This window comes from Panicum hallii, chromosome 1 (genome assembly GCF_002211085.1).
Source record: "Panicum hallii strain FIL2 chromosome 1, PHallii_v3.1, whole genome shotgun sequence".
Lineage (NCBI taxonomy): Eukaryota > Viridiplantae > Streptophyta > Magnoliopsida > Poales > Poaceae > Panicum > Panicum hallii.
The window spans coordinates 48,096,727-48,111,514 of record NC_038042.1 but is presented as its reverse complement, the minus strand read 5'-3'; the positions used below and the strand labels follow the sequence as shown (position 1 = coordinate 48,111,514).

At 43.2% G+C, this 14,788-nt stretch overlaps 2 protein-coding genes across 2 annotated transcripts; both read right to left on the bottom strand.

Annotated features, from left to right (window-relative positions):
• Positions 1-1,620: 1,620 nt before the first annotated feature.
• LOC112879092 (photosystem II 5 kDa protein, chloroplastic-like) lies at positions 1,621-2,334 on the bottom strand. The gene has a single exon (XM_025943430.1). The coding sequence runs from the start codon at positions 2,257-2,259 to the stop codon at positions 1,933-1,935; it is 327 nt and encodes a 108-aa protein (XP_025799215.1). The 5' UTR covers positions 2,260-2,334; the 3' UTR covers positions 1,621-1,932.
• A 2,876-nt stretch (positions 2,335-5,210) lies between these two features.
• On the bottom strand, positions 5,211-14,375 carry LOC112874767 (GPI ethanolamine phosphate transferase 1). Its single transcript, XM_025938284.1, has 18 exons — positions 14,029-14,375; positions 13,744-13,935; positions 13,124-13,279; positions 12,364-12,657; positions 11,479-11,696; positions 11,302-11,376; positions 11,146-11,212; positions 10,541-10,863; positions 9,907-10,140; positions 9,640-9,827; positions 9,294-9,429; positions 9,093-9,201; positions 7,712-7,814; positions 7,422-7,608; positions 6,715-6,813; positions 6,566-6,624; positions 5,996-6,101; positions 5,211-5,555 (listed from the first exon to the last, which is right to left on the bottom strand). The coding sequence occupies exons 1-18, from the start codon at positions 14,246-14,248 to the stop codon at positions 5,391-5,393; spliced, it is 2,931 nt and encodes a 976-aa protein (XP_025794069.1). The 5' UTR covers positions 14,249-14,375; the 3' UTR covers positions 5,211-5,390.
• Between the last annotated feature and the right edge of the window lie 413 nt (positions 14,376-14,788).

Here is a 14,788-nt window from a genome sequence, read left to right as displayed (position 1 = left end):
AGAAAATTCTTCTTCCTCCACCCATCCTCCGCCCCAGCCGGCGGCTCTCGCAGCCGCGCCGCGCCCCACCATCCACTGCCGCCTTCCGCATGCCCTTCTTGCTCCCGCTGCCGGTCACCGCCCACCGAAAGTCTAACCCCACCCGGCCGACGGCCGCTCCACCACTCCCCCTCCTCTAGCTCGCAGTTCTGCGACGGCCGGTGCGCTCGTCTTCACTCGTCTTCTGCGACAGGATAGCACGCAGCGGTGCGCACGGAGAATAAAATTCCCGCATAGAACGGGCGATCTACTTAATAAAGCTGATGGAAGAACCTTTTACACCGTGACCATGGCCTTTCTTTTCTCTGTTGTACCGTGACGAAACTAGAAGCTATATCTCCCTTTTTGGTATTTCTTCCAACCACATACGCTGCATTCTGTTCGGAACAAACCAGCAGCTCAAGCAGAGTGCTGGGCCCACTGGGCCGTCTCCTTCAGCAAGGCTTTCTTTGCAGGTTTGCCATCTGCTCACGCGCACTGGCTTAGGGCCTGTTTGAAACAAAGAAAGAATGCAAAATGGAGGAATGGGAGAAAACATAGAAAAAGGATAGGAACGTGTATCAAAATAGAGTAATGGAAAATATAGGAATTATGCAAACATGGGTGTTTGGAACGCAGGATAGGAACGTGTAGAATATTTGGAAGTAAACATTAATTCTTTGCGATTAGAAATTTTCTACGCAATTTCTTTTTTAAAACTAATCCAGTTTGTCGCTATTTTTTTCACTTATAAGGTGTTCAATGTTGGGAACTTAATAAATGCCCTACCAAGCTTGCTATTATCCCCTTCCTAGTGTTCCGATCCATTTATGTCTCCTGCTATCCTTCCTATCATTTCACATTCGCTTCATTCCATCTGTCTCGTACTGCCTCTATTTTTATTTACATATCGTATTAGATTTATTTTAAATCAAATTTAGCTAATTTTAATCAAATTTATAGAAAAAATAATAATATTTATAATACCAAATTTGTTTTATTGAATCCACCATGAAGTATTCGTTAATATAGTACATATATTGGATAGTATAATTATTGGTATAGTTTTTTTTTCAAATTGGTTAAAATTAACTAATTTTAATTTAGAATAAAACTAATAAGCTAATACGATATGTAAATAAAAATGGAGGAAGTATCCTGTGATCTCTCAAGCCCCGACAACGAGTGCTAAATCAAGTTTTACAGAGCTCAGAACCCACTAGCGTATGAAAGTTGCCGCAGTAGAAGCAACCTGCGTTGGGCGTGGCTGGCAGAGCATCAACAATAATGATGCCTCAGAGCAACTTATTGTCTCGGACTTCGTGAAGGGAAAGAAACCAAGAGATCGGAGTAGATTTTTGTTTTCCTCCAAAACGTAGTGCAGGAAATTTTCCTCCGGAAAGGAAGTGGCAAATCCTTTGTTCCAAACGCTGCTACAGGAGACAACACATTGGAATGCTGATTCCTTTAGAACCCCTTTGAAAATCCTATGATCCAAACAGGGCCTTAGCATGAACTCTGAATAGAACGCGCAACATTTTCTTGTTCCGCCGGCCGCATCACGCATGCATGGCCTGCTTGATGAATCATTCGACGTCGTCGACAGAAAAGCCAAGAACACGGCTCTGTTCATACACTCACAGAGCATGACCAGCAAGCAAGAGATCGCCATTTTGATCCAGTGTCAAGGGCTCAATCAAGGCAGAGCTAGCCAAGCACGAGATGGCTGGATATTATGATACATGCGCATGCAACGAAAAAAGGAACGGTTTTATCCTCGAATTTGCAATAGTATTACAACTTTGAGACCGTCCATGGCGACCGGGCCCAGCAAGCCGTCTCATCCAAGCTCGAAGAATCATCAACAGGAGAGACAAACCGTGCGCGCGTTATATACGGGCAGCGTGCTCGGCCTCAGTTGTGGCAGACCTTGGCGGTGGGCATGGTGACGCAGATGGGCGCGTACTTCTTCTTCGCCTCGGGGGTCCCGTTCTTGGGGTCCGCCATGGCGGCGCCGGCACCGCCGATGGCCGCGACGGCCGCCGCAGCCGCCGCGAGCATCACGGCGCGGCGGCCCTCGGCGGGTGCCCCCTCGGCGGCGGCCGCCAGCCTCGCGGGCTCCTGCTGCTGGCAGCGCTCGACCTTGGCGGCCCTGGCCACGGCGAGGCTGCCGCGGCGGGAGGGCGCGGCCGCCGCCGCCATGGCCGCGAAGGAGGACGCCATCATGGTGAGCGACGCCATCGGTAGCGAGCTGCGGTGCTGCTTCTGCTGGTGGAATGCGGACGTGGATGGCTCGTGCTGCGTGGGGAGGTTTTGGCGGCGAGCCTGCATAGTTATTAAGCTGCGGTCGGGAAGGGAGGGCGGCGCCTTATCCCGCGTGGGGGTCAGCCGCCCACTGCGGCGCCGCCATGTGGCCGGGCGGCGTGACGTGGCGGAGGGGAGGGCGCGGATCCTGGATTACGCGAGGCGTGCCCGAGAGGATAACGAACGGGCGGACCGGATGACGCAGCCGGAATTCGGGGCGCTTTATTTGTAACGCGCGCTACTGTACGTCGCAGTGTCGCAAACATACTGTCCACTGCTGCGCTTCCATTTATTTGGCCCAGCGCACGATTCCTCGCAGCAGCTGGACAGCTATCTCACACTGACCTGCATCGCATCATCGATAGGGACAAGCTGAATGTCGACACCGAGGTAGTCATGCGCGCACAAAACAAAATTGAAACTAAATAAATCCATAGTTTTCAAATGAAGATTTAAAATTAAGCTTCAATAATACTACTATATTTTTTATAATAATTTTTTAAAATAAAATCACACTTGACTATGTTTATGTGATATTTTTAAAAATATTATTTTATAAAGTAAGAATAATTTAATCACAAAGCTGGAACAATGGTATTTTGGGAACAATTATAATTGCTCGGGAACATTTATAATTATTTTGTCCATATATTTATAAATATTTATTGGAATATTATCTAGTTAGTCAAAAAGAGAAAATGTTATGAAATAAATAAAAAAGTTCTAAAAAATATTGTTCCGAATAAGAGATAAGAATATCCAATAAAAAGGAAAATGTTTCGACAACAAAACAAAATGTTTTAGCGAAACCAAAATATTCTAATGCTCTGTTTCAAATTAAGAAATGACGACCACAAAAGAATCGAAATACATTCCTGTATGATCTTGTTTTGTTGTATTAATTGTGTATAATAATATGGTGCAAATGGTTTTCAAAAATAGAGAAACGGTCTAGAAGAAAATGTGTATTGAAGATTTGTATTCCAAACCATTTTCTAAGCAGTACTCGTGCCCGGCACGCACTCAGCCGTCGGCCATAGCGCTGGGAAATAAAAGTCCTATGATACCTCAAATTCTATTCGTGCACGCGATAAATAGAATTCGCTGGAATTCAGGAATTCGAGCTACTGGACTGGATCGCCGCGATCGTGGTCGATCAGCTGCTACTGCTGTGAACCGTGCACTTTCACAGACGAGTCTTTCACGTGTCGGTGAGAAGGCATGCAGACGACGAGGTAACTTCTACCAGCGTGTTCAGCCCGAGAAGCGTGAGGTTATCCATAACCACACGCTAAGCTTCTAGGCAACAGAGCGTACAGTCCGGACCTGATGGCTGGGGGCACGGTCTCCGGACCTCCCCTACGTACTAGCAGGTCCGACGCCTCCACGTGCCCGCAAGGACTAAGGTGCTCAGAAACAGCTGTCACGAGACCGGACCACCGCGGGGTGGTCCTGGACCCCCACGTGAAGAAGCCGGACCTCTAGGGGACCTGAGCGCCTGGGCCAGCCAGGGGGCTCGGACCTCCCATCCCTCCGGGGAGAAGGTACAGTGCCGCCACGTGCCCCTAAGGGAGCGCCTGCTAGACCAACGCTGCCCCGTGTCCGGAGGATTCCAAACTTCTGCGAGAAGCCAACCTAACTACCGCATTAAATGCGGGTGGTTGGGGTGAGCGTGCTCGGGACAGAGCATGGGCTGCCCTCTGATACGGCGGGCAGGTATGGCTGACATCACGGTAAGCCCGCCAGTTACTGAGACAGCGCGTCATGTCACCGCGCCGCGTGCGTGGGCGAGAGATGAATAGTCACATCACAGCGCCGCGCGTGAGTAAGGAGTCATTATGACCTGCTACAGGAAGGCTACGGCGTGCACAGCTACAGTGCGCAAAGGCTACAGCACGGCGGGTTAGTGTAGCCCCTTCGCCTATCAGCAGGAGCTGACTCTACAGCGACAGCACTACCCCCTCTACGCATGTCAGCGGCAGCATACCCTATACCAACAAGACAGCACAAGACCATATCTGGACGGAGGATACGCACGGAGGCTGATGAGGAAAATCTCAGGATCTGAGGTATTTAAGGCTCCGATGTGTACATTATTTAATATATCGCCAGGTCCACCTGTCGGGACCCCGCTCAGTGTACGCGCTCCCCTTGAGCCTAAAAAAGGGAGAGCGCGTACGTTAGAATACAAACTTTTACAGGTTCCGCAAGCCATCTCAAGCTTCCTCAAGCTCACAAGTCTCAAGCTTAGACACACACACCTCAAGTTTCACGGACTCTCAGAAGAGTTCACTCACATAAGGAAGTTGACACTCACAAAGGATTAGCCGTTTCTCACCAAAGCAAACAATACATCACACAGTAGACGTAGGGTTTTATATTCCGGCGGCCTGAACCACTCTAAACCCTTGTATCCTTCTCGTGATCATTCACCTTTAGACCGAGCATTCCTAAACTAATCCCAAACTCTAAACCCTTGTATCCTTCTCGTGATCATTCACCTTTAGACCGAGCATTCCTAAACTAATCCCAAACTGATCCTGGTGCACTCCACCACCTGACTGGAGAAATCACTCCACCACCTGGCTGTTACTGCAGAGTCACCACACCGTTGCGGCAATGCCTACGTTGGCCGCCGTGCCAGTGACCCGTAACTCCGTAAGGTCTAGTTAGATGGAAGCAGATCCTTCGACGTCCGTACCTCTTGACTTTAGACTAGAGGACATCCGAGAAGACTCGTCCAGTTAGATGAGATAACAAGTAATGGTACCTGGCAGGATAGGGCTTACCGTAGCAACCTAGCAATTGAGAATTACCCTTCTGGACGAACTGAATCAACAAAAGTTGATTTATTGCACGAGAAGAAAATTTGATACGAATAAAGCATGTAAAAAAATCTATTCACCACTTATGAATGGAAAAAATAAATTAGCACAAAATTTTGATACAAGGTCCATCTACAAACTACACAAGCTAAGTTACAAAACTTGGGCCACAAATGAAAGCCGAGCCCAGAATTAATTCTTCTGAAAAGGAATGTATCTGGAACTCTGAAAGAACTGATCAATTTACATAACTTTCCGTGCGGTTAGTTGCCGAGATGAGACCACTATATCTCTGGTGTATATATTTGTGAGAGCAAAAAGCAGCAAAACGAACACTACTTGGGCGCTCACTATTCCGAAATGGCTAATGCTGTTGCCAATCTCCATCCAACTGCCGGTATTCCGAACCTGTGGGGAAAATGAACACCAATATTCAGCACATTAATTTTTGTGGCTGCAGGAAATTCACTTATATTCAGATGTAAGGCTAAACATAGTCATCCGAAAGAAGAAAAAAAAATGCAAAGTAACACCATCTTGGTGCATTTCCAACTTCTTTCCTAGAGGAGATAGAGCCTTTGAGCTCCTAGACCTGAGTCCAAAACTAGTTTGTTACTTTACACAGCACAGCACACACTATCCTTATGGAGTATATCTTTAACAAGAGATTGCCATTAAGATATTTAAAGAGTTACTCATATTTAAATATGGCAAACCAAACAAACTTTACCCATTAATGGATACAAACGAAAGAAACTATATAGAACTAAATATGGTTAAGGTAATGGAACATGTCTTGAAAGCATGAAAATAGAATTTCGAAATATTGATGAAAAGAACATACATACCAGGAAAAAGAAATGAATGGTCATTACATCTGAAAGCAGTATTACAAGAAAGTAGCAGCCCAACCGTGGGATCCGGACAATCTTGGTTATCGTGCTAAATGCACATCTGCAATTGATCACGAAGATCAGCTTAATAAAGTCCAGTTGAACCCAAATTAAAGGAGTCTATTTAGTTTGGGTGTCTGGGCGTCCAAAGCCCCAACATTAGGTGGGGGTGGGGAACCTCATCTTCTTTATGTGTTTGTTTCGGACGCTGATTGTAGAGATAAATCAAGTACTCCAAAATTGAATCTTAAAGCAGACAAAGTGATAACTATGTGCACAAAACAAACTTAATCTCAATCGATATCGAAACGAATATCAAACTATATACACCTTACTGCCTATTTTATCTTCCTATAGCAGAAGCTGACCTTATTGTAACAAAACTTGCATTAAAGCATCATATTTTGTGAAAGAGGGTTAGACAAAAATAAAATTATCATGCACTGAAATTCCATAAATCACATCTTCATTAGCTCATTTTAACTTGATGACACTACATATATAGCAAGGTCCAAAAGAACTTACATGACAAGCATGAAAGGAATGAACAGTTTAAAGATAAGAAGTCCTGCCATAAGAAATGGCTGCCAAGAGAAAAGAGAAAACATCAATGTCTACAGTAATAAGAAGTAAAGTAGTCTTTCAAAGAGAAATGATATAACATATAAACTTACGCTAAAAACTGTAATGAATCTGTACACGGATGAGATCTCAAAGCTTGCAATACTTGCAAAATTACCAGTACCAAAGAAGGCCACATTAAATAAGATCACCTGCACGACAGAAGGATATCATTAGTTAGAGCATTATGCTTTTAGCTAAAATAATGACAAAACTGTTCTTAGTTTCTACTAAAACTACATGATTGGGTACTTCAAAAAAATTGTATGGTGGAAATATGGAATATCATGCTATGAAAGATTGGAAGATGGTCAGCACAGGACGTCTCTAATACATGCATTTGATCATTATTTTCATGTTATATGTTATTCAGAATTTATCAAATGCATAACCATGTAGAAGCATTTCTTTTATTATAAATCTGCCAACACCATTCTGTAGTGAAACTTAATATGTTTACATTATCAATGGTCCAAGTTTTCAAAGTTTGACTTCACATATTCTAAAACATCTATTGAGAGCAGGAGTAGCTTTCATTGGCCACCACTACTGTTAATGATTTAGCATCTTTGGCTGCCTATGACTTCCAACTCTAGAGGATTATCTACTGTCCATACAATCTGATATCTATTCTGCTATGTACATATAGAAAAAGAATGCATTGTGTCCAATTGCTTCCACACTTTTATGCGGTACCTCAACTATAGAATTGGGATTATATACTTCAATCGGTAAGACAAATGGTAACATCCAGACTTACGAATAAGAGAGGAATTCTTAAATCAGATAATTGTAGGTGTCTTTCTTCATAACCAAACACTGAGCCATCCACAAGGCTTCTACGACGTGCAGAACCGCTTTCTTCTGAGCAGTACAGGTTGGCAGATTCCACAAATATCCATCCAATCAGTACCATTGAGAAAGCACTATAGAAAACTGCTTCATAGCTGTAGGGGTTTGACAAAATATGAGATACTATTTTCATGTTCCAAGACTTCAGGCACAGTACACACAAAAAAAGTGTGTGAACTGCAGAAGGTAACAGCATACCCAATAGAAAGCAGCAGAAAAGGAGGAGCAAAACCCAAGAAGATAGATGTAAGCCGAGACAGAGCACTAGGCGGTGAGAAAAGAGGTAGCACCATAGCAATACCTGCCAAAGATAATGCATATTAAAAAAAATAGAACCAAAAATCTTACAAGTTCAAGCAGGATATAGCACAAATAAGGTTGCACAAATGGCTTTAAAAAATGGGATGTGTTTAATGGAGTTCAGCTGAACATACTTTCAACGGTCAAAGCCCCAAAGCTGATGTATTAACAAAGTAGAATGTTTCCACCTGGGGTTACATACAGCTATTCCCCAGAGAGCAGGATCAATTTTCATTTTTCTTCTCTTCTTCCTACATTGTATTCTCTGAATATATTCCAATATGACCCTCACAGTTTCTCATAATAAAAACAAAAAAGGGCAATTCTGAATTGTTAGCCTAGCAAAATTCTGAACTTGATACTATTTTCCTAATTCAGTGAGTGGAGAATACATTTATTACAATAATGCCAGTTAACATTGCAGGCAGTTGACATTTTTTAGAAGGTTTCAGAAAAGTAGCCAGTTCTGGAACCTGATTAGTTATAAGAAACCTGGTTGCGAAAGGGTCTCTAGCTGACTTGGTTAGATGGCCTTAGTAGCACTCCCCAGGTCCTGAGTTCGACTCCCCGTGGGAGCGAATTTCAGTCTGGGGTTAAAAAAATCCCCTCGCCTGCCACCACACAAAAGCATAAAGGAAGGTCCCGGCCCGCTCTCACTCGGGTAGCGGCGCCCCTATGTAAGGGTGGGGAGGGGGTTCGGGGGTTTTCTCGGCCTGCGTGAGAGGTCTTCTCTTATTCAATGCTGGGGTCCCCCCCCCCCTGCAGGCCGAGTTTTTATAAGAAACCTGGTCATCAGTGCTATAACCGACCTTTATTCCAGCTGTTTCATTACAGAACAAAAGGCGAAGCAATTGTTCCGTAAGAACCAAACTACCTACCACAAATAATATTAGGATGCTCGGACAGATCCATCAGGAATACAAGAGGAGCATTCTTGGAGTTAGAACATTTTTTTATTCAGTTAATGTACCAACCCCTTAATACCGTGAATTTCTTATGTCCAAACAAGGCATTTACCCGTTAAAAACGAAAAAAAAAAATGTAGCCTACTTAGTGATAACAATTAAAACAGTTCGGAAAATGCCAAATAAGATCCTCAATCTTGGGTTGATGCACAAACAAAATTTAGCTGCAAGTGAGGTTCAGACTTATAAGTTGTTGCTGTATGATTACAAGAAAACATGATGTATCAACGAATCAGATATTGCCATAAAAACAAGACACGAACCAATGACACACTGGAGAATTGGCGGCAAAAATAGCAACCCATGTGGCTTACCAGCTACAGACCAGTTGATCAACTGGTGCAATGAGTGTAATTCTCTGTTCTGGGATCGATGTGAGGTAGATAACCACACCATTATTGAAGATATTGCAACTAAAATAACCTGAAACATAGTAACATGTCAACAATGTATCAAACATGAACTTCCACGAAAGAAATGCCAATATCAGGATATAACTATTTTGAGTTTTGCACCTGAACAAAATATAGCTTTGAGGATTGAGAATCCCGTTTATTTGCTCGAGTCAGATAGAGCCAAAAGGTGGTACAATTTGAGTTAGCCCATCTTGAAGCCACTGCGATCAGTATTATGAGTGCTCCGCTAAGAATTCTGCAGATAAAGAGTTCATCAGATCAAAGCTGCAAGGAGAACACCCAAATAAACAATATTTGGTGACATTTAGATAGCTAGCAGCTTCTTACAATCATGAACCATAGATAACAGTATCAATGGTTTAGTATGTACATGCAACATCTTGTTCTCTACTAGGACTGGAGAAAATGTAATAAAAAGCACATGAAGGCTGTGAAAGAAGCATACACCAAGTTGTTGTTTTCTGGTATTTCAGCTGGCATCAATGTGAATACAGACAGGAACCAGCAAGCAAGCCATATGTATATCGCAAGTGCAGGGCTAGCTTGAATAAAAAAGGCTACATAAGTTGAACCAAGTATCCCAAGGGCCAAGAAGCACCACGTATAAATCTTCCTATCAAAGAAGCTTATAACCTGCACATAAGTACCAAATTCCATGTTAAATCTCCTGAAAAATCATAAAATGTTTGGTGTGTCAACACTGGGCACATACCAGAAACTCCAATACAAACAGTGCAATGGCCGAACTGATCAGGAGATTCAATGTATGCTTGAAGGGCATATTAGAAAATTCTCTCCACACAGCCTTCAGAAATTCAAAGTTTTGTACAATTCTTGTCCAAAGGAATATTGTCATAAATGCATAAGCATGGTAAAGAAGCGGTGATTTCTCTAGAAGTAGTATAATGGATGACAAACCCATAAAGAAACATCCAACAATGTAAACCTGAAACCAGTGGAGATAATATCAAAATAGTGTAATTATGTAACTAAAAGCACATCAGCATTCAATAAATAGAGAAAGCACCAAAACATAGTTGATAAACAACTTTGATTACACAAGAGTTAATAATTATGCAGCCCTAATTCCATCTGATGTCTACACTCTAGACATAACCAAACATCTGAAATTCTTGATATGAATTCTAAGTATCTGTTCTGCACGGGCAAAGAAAAAAGAATCTTGGAAAATGTAACAAGAAAAACATAATGAAGTTTAACAAAAATATATTGTCTCCAATCTAGATTGAGTAAACTGAAAAAGACACCAGCAAATGAATACGATCGTAACACATAAAAGAACAGACATAAATACATAAAGACTGGACAAAGATAAACTATCATACTTTCATGGAGGTATTCTTAGGATGCAATATAGCCTTCTTTAGCAGAATCGCAGGAAATAATGTATAAGACTGTAGCACATGTAGAATGAGGTTGACCATCCATCCAATATATCCAAGGGTAATTGTTGTCATTAACATGAACCAATCATATGTTTGGAAATAATGGAGACCAGCAAGAGCCATCCTCCGGAGCTCTTCAGAATGTTTCATGGCAGTATCATAGTCCCTTTCAGATATAAGATCCTCAATCTGACTGAGCACTGAAGAATAGTTTGCCAGTGGCTTAAAAGGCTTGAAGTAGAGTGAACTGGATTGCTTCAGATCTATGATCGATAAGGAAGGCATGTTTAGGATTAAGAGTGTGATCTATTGTTTAATTGTTTATCTTGGTCACATTTGCATTAGGAAAAACAGGAAATTGATTGACAGCATGAACAGTCTTGTTGGTCGACTGTGGACTTCAATAATAGAACAGCAATGATGTCTCCATATCACTTATTCACACTACCAGACATCTCACCAAGAATAGCATATCCTAGAAGCTTAGAAGCATGGAGTAAGAAAAATTTAAAGTTCAAGAGTGTAAACTTGTTCTGGAAGGATACGTGACTTTCGGAGAAACTGGTTAAGAATTTGCTTTGTATTGGCCAGAACAGCTTCAACTTCATCAGCCTGTATGAATATAGGAAATAAACTTTAACAAGCAGTGTTAAGCCAAGCACGAAAGATTTTTTTGCATAGAAGAGCAGTGATTGTCTGACCTTGCTTAGTTTCAAATAGTGAGTAGGTAAGCTCCCCACCGAATTCATTGGGCACGGTAAACCCACAAGTGTAGACTGCAATTATTTTGAGGAACTCAGAAAATGTTTATTTAAGAAAACCAAATGCAGCCAGAGAAGAAATGAATACATAGTTGAACATGGAAATTTCTAAGCTACCATTAGAGGAGCTATATCAGCCTGGTTGACATCCACTCTCTCAAAGCCCTCAAGGGCCCAGTCCTGTGGAGTGGGCGTATCATGTTTATGGTCATCAACAAACCGAAAGCCATCATCTGGCTTCTCTGTATAAGCCAAGAACTTTGGGCTTCTGATTCCAGCACCCCATGCTACAAGAGGAGTATCAGTATTCGAAGGGTGTCCATCTCCATGGCTTCCTGTAGGTAGAAATGCCTAATTAGATCAGCATTACAAATAACAAAGGTACTAACCTAATATACTAACAAGTTAACCAATAAAAATGAAGCTGTTCCAATTAGTCACAGCCTAACAGGTCAATAGCAAAATTCCTTGTGATAGACCCAAGGCAGTTTTGCATAAAGTGAAACCAAAATCAGGCCTTAGATGACAGGATTGGGGTTGTCAACACTATTCCAAAATGTGGCTGCCTAGGCCCTAGGCAGCATGAAATCAGATTGAATTAGTGCCTATTTCAGGTCAGCGATGAACTAATTCATTTTGCAGTCCAGATTGAATCAGCACAGCCAGTTGTGCCGTTCATTCTGAGCATACAGCAGTTAACTAGGGGATAATTTCCAAATTTATATGCATGCCAGGTGGGAAGAGATAGGCCTGGGGAGTTACTATTCAAGTCTAACTTGATTCCTAGACCCCCAGTATTCAAATTAAAATGTGAATGTTTCAAATTTGGCAGTTTTACAGTTGCCTGGGACCAAGGTGTCCCGCTCTCCCAGAACATGGCAGGTTCCCTCCAACATTCATAACCCTGCCCAGGAACCCAGGACTCATACAGTACCTAACCTATACATAATATACAAAGATGAGCAACAAATTATTTGCGAGACAGTTTTGTGTATGACTTACCTTTGTCACTCATTCCATGATCTGCAGTAAACACATAAGCTGTTTGGTTGTCTTTGAAATAGTTCTCCATGAGATTGTACACACTTTCAGCAATTTGATCAACAACCTTGACATTGTTCAGATAAATGCTTGAATAGGGTCGGTGTGCATGGCCATTGGTATCACAGCCCAGTAAGTGCAGAAATATAACCAATTTATCCTGTAAGAGTAACTGCCTCAATTTAATGTCGTCAAAAGACCTGTTGAGAAGACCTTGAAACTGGTCAAATGACCAATGATCCAGAAATGATGCATCTGCAACCAAGGTCTCTAACAAAGTAAAAACATGATTCCAAAAGAAAAGTAAAATGCAAAAGCAGAGGATTGATGGTTTATAGATCCTTCGATGTTGAGTAAAACATTCTTTTCTTGAAGAGGGGAACATCCCTCATGTATCCAAACAAGAAACATTACACAAGAGAACCCATAAAATTCATGATAACACTTGCCATTTGCTGTTAAAAAAAACAACATTGTCCAAAACTAAAGAAAAAAATTTCAAAGATCTATTTTACATACGATCTGCTGCAAGATGAACTTTTAGATTAACATGAATATTCAGGAAGAATGAATGTGCAGTATGAGAAATCACAAAGTTATCTAAACATGTAGAGCAAAGAATGATATGGTTTGATGTCTACCACAGTACTTGTAGGACAATTACAAACATACAATACCATAGTACTCCTTTCAGCAAGCTACATGTACTAATAAATCTGACCTGTTGCAAAGTCTTCATATTCATGTGGATAAGTGTCCCAGGTACTGTGAGGTAGGCTACTGCAGAATATAGGAACAATATCTGGACTTCCAAATGAGATAGTGTGCCGACTCTGATTGAATACAGAATCAAACTCAACCGGATTGGCCTTCCATCCTGCACCACACAGTATAAAGTTCAAATGACCTTCACACTGAATTTCCAATAACACAAATCAGGTGTGTTTTACTAAGCTCAGCTAAAAGGAACTCGTAGTCCTGGACAAGCAAACGCATTACATTAGGGCATAGCACAATATTTACTGCTTGCCCATCAGATCATAGCATATTTACTACTTAATTGAGCAATATTAATCACGTGTAGGTTGGCAGTACTACCCATCTATAACATCTCTCTCGGTTACAACTTACAGCACATAGTTAACTACATGTGTTTTGGTCACCATGTGGGCACAAGTATCATCATCAATATTATTTCGGTAGCAGCAATTACGAAAAATGGCAAGTTATGAGAAATGCCAATGACACTAGACCAAGCAATGCAATTAAATAAAAGTGCAGCATAACTGAAAATTGAAGTAAGCTGAATGACTTGTGAAACATGGCACATGAGCAGTTCACCTTTGGTGACAGCACTGGGGTCCTCGTAGAAGCCGGCGATGAGGGAGACGTGGCCGGGCCTGGACTCGGTGGGCGGGCGCGCGTGGCTGACACCCCACCGGCCCTTCTCCTCGATCACGCCGCGCAGGAACGGCGCCCTGTACCTCCCCCGCTCGTCCGGCTCGAAGAACTTGTCCGCCCTGAGACCGTCCGCTGCACGCACCAAAACCCCCCAGCCAAATCACACACCCAGCATCGAGCCGAAGAGTAATGAGACGGGATCGGAGGATCAGGAGCGGGGCGCACCGACGAGGAGGACGAGGCGCTTGGCGGGGGCCGCGGAGAGGCGGGGCGGCACGGGGTCCATGCCGTGCACGATGGGGGACTTGAAGTAGATGTCGAAGATGCTGAGCATGTACACGGCGTGGAGCGCGACGCCGAGGACGACCAGCCACCGCTCGCGCCGCCGCGTGGAGGCGGACGGCGAGTGCGGCTGCGGCTGCTGCGGGCGCGGGCGGCCGGCCATCGCAGCGGGCGGGGCGCCGGCCGAGCCGTGGAGGTTGAGGCGGTGGATCTGGGTGGAAGGACTGAGCGCGAATGCGTCGTTGGACTGACGGACTGACACGACCAGGCACGCCGGGCCGGGGAGGTGGGGGCCGCCGGCCGGGCATAGGCACGGATCGCGAGTAACACGCTGGATAAGATCATGAATGTTAATTATCTCATCGTAGCTTACTTGAGTTAATTTTAACTTCATTTGTCATATTCTTATTTCTTTTGCGAGGACTATTTATTAGATCTCTTGTGCATTAGGTACTGGGCTAGTGGGGGATCAATGGATCATGGTCAAAATGGAAATGGAAATGGAAAGGCTAGACAACGCGGGTTGCCGAAAAGGGGAAGGGGCGATTGTAAATTAGCTGGTCCCACGGCAACATGTCGAATCACCAAGTACAACATCAAAAATCAATTGCTGCAACATCAACGCATCATGGATGAAACAACTCGAAGCAAACCCTGTAGCATCAATATCATCTAATCAAAACTACAGTAGCATATAAACAAT

Bases quoted from the DNA above. Each gene is read 5' to 3' on its own strand.
- LOC112879092 (XM_025943430.1), bottom strand. From the start codon at position 2,259: ATGGCGTCGCTCACCATGATGGCGTCCTCCTTCGCGGCCATGGCGGCG.
- LOC112874767 (XM_025938284.1), bottom strand. From the start codon at position 14,248: ATGGCCGGCCGCCCGCGCCCGCAGCAGCCGCAGCCGCACTCGCCGTCC. The intron at 10,141-10,540 runs GTATGATAGTTT...CACTGGTTTCAG, and splicing joins CTAAGAATACCTCCATGAAA to GTTTACATTGTTGGATGTTT. The intron at 7,609-7,711 runs GTATGCTGTTAC...AAACCCCTACAG, and splicing joins TTTCTGCTGCTTTCTATTGG to CTATGAAGCAGTTTTCTATA.